Source organism: Meles meles, chromosome 7 (genome assembly GCF_922984935.1).
Source record: "Meles meles chromosome 7, mMelMel3.1 paternal haplotype, whole genome shotgun sequence".
In the NCBI taxonomy this organism is placed as follows: Eukaryota; Metazoa; Chordata; class Mammalia; order Carnivora; family Mustelidae; genus Meles; species Meles meles.
The window spans coordinates 107,464,421-107,470,420 of record NC_060072.1 but is presented as its reverse complement, the minus strand read 5'-3'; the positions used below and the strand labels follow the sequence as shown (position 1 = coordinate 107,470,420).

General features: G+C 46.6%; 1 protein-coding gene across 1 annotated transcript in view; it reads left to right on the top strand.

Moving 5' to 3' along the window:
- The first annotated feature begins 2,061 nt into the window (after positions 1-2,061).
- Positions 2,062-6,000, top strand: part of TIGAR (TP53 induced glycolysis regulatory phosphatase) — a 29,387-nt gene continuing 25,448 nt past the window's right edge. Inside the window, exon 1 of the mRNA XM_046013356.1 lies at positions 2,062-2,201. Coding sequence (XP_045869312.1) covers positions 2,170-2,201 — 32 coding nt within the window. The 5' untranslated portion in view covers positions 2,062-2,169. The remainder of the gene's footprint in view (positions 2,202-6,000) is intronic.

Here is a 6,000-nt window from a genome sequence, read left to right as displayed (position 1 = left end):
AACCACAAAGTATGTTATTATGGCAACTGGAAGGACAAGGGACCAGGTAGTCTCTGCATTACACACTTGTGTCTGCTTCTGTCTGTGTGTTTACTGATTTCTTTCATTACCTTGCTTGTTCTTACTCCCTACTCTGTAAATCTGTTCTCAAGCTTAAATTATTTGTGGTTTCTGTCTCTTCATAGTTTCAGGCTACATGCTCCTTATTGCTCTGAACTTAGTTTCTCTTGACGCTTTTTCTCTTTAGCCCTCACATATAACTAAATAATTTCCCTTTTCTAGTTCAAACTTCCAGGAGAATCTGTTGGACTGATTCATTCATTTAGGCATGCAGAAGATTTATATGAACTGTCTACTATGTGTAGGCAGTGTACTCCCACAATAATTTGGGCCTCCTTTTAGAACCTTATGAATTATCCTTCTACCATCATTCTGAAAATGTCTGTTTCCCTGGAAGCTTACTAGAGATGCTGAATTTGGCCTCTACTCCTGGCCTACTAAATCAGAATCGTTTTAACTAAATCCCCAAGCGATTTGTACGCATGTTCAAGTTGGAGGAACACTGTCTTAAGCTTCTAGTTTTCAAAGCTGACTGTACATTGGAAAGAGATTGGAAAGAGCTGGGGACTAAAAAAAAAGAAAAAAGAAAAAAAAATTACTGATGTCTGGATCTCTCCTGCAGAGGTTCAGATTTAATTTCTCTCAGGTGTGGCCTGGCATTCAAAAAGTCCTAGATGGTTCCAGTGTGTGGGTAGATTTGAGAATCACTGAGCCAGTCCTGTCTCCATGGACCCGCTGTGAACCTAGAGTAATTGCTTCGTTTCTCTCTAGGCCAGATTCTTCCTATCTTTAGTGAAGATACCCTGTCTACCTCGGACTTGTTTTGAGGGCCACATGTGATCACGCATGTGAAACTGTTTTGAAATGTGTGCCTATAAATCCCATGCATCACTTGACTTCTCTAAACCCATCTTCGCATACGTAATTGGGGGGAGATGCATTATCAAATAGGGGAATTTAAGTAAAAATGAATGGAACACAATGTAAAGGTTAACATTATGAAGCTCTATCATTGTAAAGCTAGCACGAGTAAGCTTTATTATCCCATTTCACTTACCAGTAACCAGAGGTTAAGTAACTCTCAAGACCCTGAGAGCTGTTAAAGAAACATTATTCGCCAGGTGCTCCTTAAAAGGGGGCGGGGGGGAAGGCTTCACTTACGTCCACTGCAACTGGGGTTAAGGCTGTTGCAAGGGGAGGAGAGACTGAATTCAACTCCAAATACAGCGGAGACCAAATACAGCCAGGGGGCGGGGTGAGGAAGGGCACGGAGACTCCGAGGAAGTCGGTTAGATATCAAGGAGAGGGGGAAGAGGAACTTGAAACCAAGGACGGAGGAAGGGGAGCCCCTTTAAATACCACGGGTGCAGGAAGAGGAACTTGATTCCACTCGAAGGGCGAGGGGATTCTCGGTTAATTAGTTCCGCAGGGGTCTTCGGTGAAACCCGGCTCAGCAGGCCGAGAACGAGGCCTAGTCTAGAAACGCGCTCAAAACAAATCTGAACAAAGTTTGCTGCAAGAGTGTGTCTGCCGAGGCGCGCGGGGGGACCCAAACCGGGCGGGTCCAAGTCCCCAGACCTTGCTGACCCCACACCCCCGGTGTTAGGGGCTAACAGTAAAACCTCCCAGGACCCAATGTGTCTGGCGCAGTGCAGCCCTGAGGTAGGACTACGAGTTGCGTTACAGCTTCAAACGAATCAACCCGAAAACCGTGCGCTGATTCCCTTATCCCCGCCCGAGCCTCCCCGATCCAAACTTGCCCGGGCAAGAATCGCCTCCACTGCGGACTCCCGGGCGGGCCGCGCACGCACCTGCCGCGCGCCAATCACAGGCCTGCGCGCAGGGGCGCAAGCGCTACGGCCCTGGGCGTGGCCTCATCGCCCACCAATCTCCGCCGGCCTGCCGGCCTCGAGTCCCCCTGACTGGCCCCGCGGGGATGACGTTTGTGGCCGCCTCGGCCTATGGCGGCGGAGCCGGCCGGCCGGCGGGGCTTGGCGGAAGTGGTGTGGGCGAGGTGTCCCGCAGTGCGGAGAAGCGGCGCGCCGGAGGGTGCTGGGCCCGCGAGCCGAACTGCGGCCACTACTTTCCGTCCCTCCGGGCGCCGGAAAGATGACGCGCTTCGCTCTGACCGTGGTCCGGCAGTGAGTATTGCAGGGTGCCCGTCTCGCCTTCTGGTCAGTGATTCTGGACTGGGCGACCGCTGCCCCTCCCCCTTGCTGTCCCCTCGTGGGGCGGGCTTGGACCCGGCTGTCTCGGAGGTGTCTTCGCCAGGGCCGTCTCCCGCGGATGCCCCTTGTCCGGAGCACCGCCGAGCGAGGAAGGCGGGTCCTAAGTAGCCCGAGTCCCGCACTGCCGGTGAGCGCACTGAGGTCCGGAGGCTCGCAGCCCCTCGGCGGGGTTAAAACTGAAGGAGGACAGCCTTGTCCCCGGAGTTCCCTGGGTGCCCCTTTTTGCTCCGCGGCGGAGTCTGCGGAGTCTGCGGGACGGCTCGCCCAAGGCAGATGTGTTTGTGCCGGCCGCCTCCCGCTGTCCTCTCCCTGCGGGTCTGCTGTCCCGCCTCGCTCGCTCCGGCAGCCGCAGGCACAGATCCGAGATTTACTTCCTCCCCCCGGAGATGACATCGCTGGCAGAGGAAGGGGGCCTGCGCCCTCGTCTCAGCCGACCGCACCGCCCCGAACACATATTTTTATCATAGCACTACATGGTGGAGCGAAAGGCAGATATGTCTTTAAGTCTGTTATCTCTTTTCCTTCTGAACGCGGATTGGCCGAGTGCTGATGGGAGCGCAGCCCAGGGTGGTTGAGAGCACAGATTTTTCAAGCGAGATAGACGGGGGTTAGAATGCGGGCGCTGGCTAGGGGGAGCCTTGTAACCAGGGCTCCCGAGAACGGCCTCAATCTCCTGATACGTTCAATGGGATAATGAGAATAATACCGACCTCGCTGGGCTAGTGTGAGAACTAGAGGCAAAGGCGAAGTGTATAGCTCAGCGGAGAGGAAGAAATAAATACATCTCAAGAATTAAATAATTTCTAGGGGCACCTGGGTGGCTCAGTGGGTTAAGCCTCTGCCTTCGGCTCAGGTCATGATCTCAGGGTCTTAGGATCGAGCCCCACATCGGGCTCTCTGCTCGGCAGGGAGCCTGCTTCCTCCTCTCTCTCTGCCTGCCTCTCTGCTTACTCGTGATCGATCTCTGTCAAATAAATAAATCTTTAAAAAAAAAAGAATTAATTTCTAATTTCTAACACATCTCTAATAAAAATGTAGTTAATTCTCCGTATTTATGTGTAGTTTTATCAGACCAGCATTTTGTGCACTGCGTGCCAATGTACTGGGCTATACAGATAAATAAGATACCATTTTTTACGTTCTGGAGCTCAGAAGAATACTAATAGGACTTAACCTGGTCAAGCTGACTTTAACTGCTATCTTCTTTTTTTTTTTTGGTCCTGTTCTTCCTTTATAGGAGGATAATCTTGGAAGTCAGCAGAATTTTCCCTTTAGGACTCATAGGATTTTGATGACTAAACCAGAAATCGAGTTTCTCTCTGTCTCTTCTTTCTCCACCCTTCCATTTTATAGAATGCTTTATGACCATTTTATGACCGACTTAACGCCATATAGCTTATTGGTAGCAGAGCAGGAAATAGAACTCTCATTTTCCAGTGTTACTACACTTTTTGGATGCCTTGACTCAGGCAGCACAGTGCCTGACATGTAAGTGAAGCTCAGAAGTTGTAGGAAATCTGGATTACACCATCCCTTGAAAAGTAAGGTGATGTCTAATTAGATTCTTGTTGGGCAGTAGGTATATGAATCTGGATTTTGTCTCTTCCTGTTCTTAAAAGGACCTTGATTTTAAAAATTGATTCCTTAAAGATATCCTATGAAGAATCAATTCAGAAGTGAGTCTTTATAAATTACTATATGCCAGGCACCATTGTAATTAAGTTCTGACAACAGTCCAGTGAGGTGAGGACTGCTCAGTTAGCAGGTGAGGGAACAGATGGCCTATAACTTGTCACCCAGCTAGATGGGGGGCTGGGATTTGAACCAAAGGAGCATGACTCTGCAGCCCAGTCTCTCAACCACTGTACTCTTCTGCCTCCTGTTTTATCGAGTTAAAACCTAGTGTTTGTAGATTGCTGGAGGGGCGCCTGGGTGGCTCAGTGGGTTAAAGCCTCTGCCTTCGGCTCAGGTCATGATCCCAGGGTTCTGGGATCGAACCCCACATCGGGCTCTCTGCTCAATGGGGACCCTGCTTCCCCCTCTCTCTGCCTGCCTCTCTGCCTACTTGTGATCTCTGTCAAATTAAAAAAAAAAAAAATCTAGATTGCTGGAATATCACCAGCCATTTTTTACTACTTTTTATTTCTGCTAATTGTGAAAAGTGATACGAATAGTTTGCTTTGTTCTGTTTTATTTGTGGGAAAGTGGAATTAAAAGTTTTGAAATAATTGGTAGGGTTATGGTTAACTCTGGATCATTCCTCTTTTTCCTTCTGAGTCCTCCAAACTAAGAATTGAAGATTCTTTCAGGGAAAGAAGCAATTTCAAACTTGGCTAATAATAGTCACCATAGTTAAATATGATGACTCTTACTGGAATCCAGAAGATTGGGTCATTTAGCATAATACTGGGAATAGCACTAACCTTTTCCATGACCTGATTCTGTATAACTAAGATAGTCAAGTGCTTTGAAACTGTTGGCATGATCAGTATTTTTTAAGAGATGGTTAATTTTATTGAACAGTACCTTCAGATAATGCAAGAAGACTTTGGAAATGCAATCTTTTTAAGTTCAACCAAATCCTTCATGAATGTTGTACGGTTACTACATATGTGTTTTTCTTCATTATACTTACGGGTGTGTATCATTTTTGGAATAGAATATCCAAGATTCCAAACTCGAAGTCTTTTAATATTATTAAACTGTAACCTCTTATGATCTTGTAGCACAGCATTGTTGAAAACCCCAAAATATGTAGGCTGGCATTTCCATCACCTATATAACCCATTGAAAGGCCACAGTTCCTTTGGAATATTATTTGTGTGTGTGTTTGCAATTAGTTGCCTGCAAAGCCATCCCATTTTACTTCCATTTTTATTTTTTTATTTACTTTTTTTTTTTAAAGATTTTATTTATTTGTCAGAGAGAGAGAGAGAGAGAGAGAGAGAAAGCGTGCACAAGCAGAGGGAGAGACAAGCAGAGGCAGAGGGAGAAGTAGGCTCTCTGCCGAGCAAGGAGCCTGACACGGATCTCCAACTGAGGACGCTGGGATCATGACCTGAGCCAAAGGCAGTCACTCAACTGACTGAGCCACCCAGGCGTCCCTTCACTTCCATTTTTAGCTAGCTCTTAAAACTTAAAAAATTTTTTTACAAACTAAATTAAATTTACTTTTTTTTTTTAAAAAAAGATTTTATTTATTTATTTGACAGACAGAGATCACAAGTAGGCAGAGCAGCAGGCAGAGACAGAGGGGAAAGCAGGCTCCCTGCTGAGCAGAGAGCCCGATGCAGGGGCTCTATCCCAGGACCCTGGGATCATGACCTGAGCCTAAGGCAGAGGCTTTAACCCACTGAGCCATTCAGGCACCCCAATTAAATTTACTTTTATTGACTTAAAGGTGATTAGTAAAGTTATTGATAGCAAAACTGTTTCTTTTTTTTTTTTTTTACACTACCTCTATTGGCAGTTACTTTTTGTTGAATGCCAATAATTGTTCTGGTCGTTAATAAAGCAAGTATAGTAAATGCTAGGTCACCTGTAAACTTTTATAAACATCTATGTGATTGTTTTGTTACTGTGGTATTTGTTTTCTGAAAATACAGTTGATCAATTGGGAGACCGTTTACAACTAGGACTAATTTCTTTATAAACAAAAACATATCATGAGTTGGATATGTTACATTTTTCCCCCCAACCTGTCTAGTGAGAG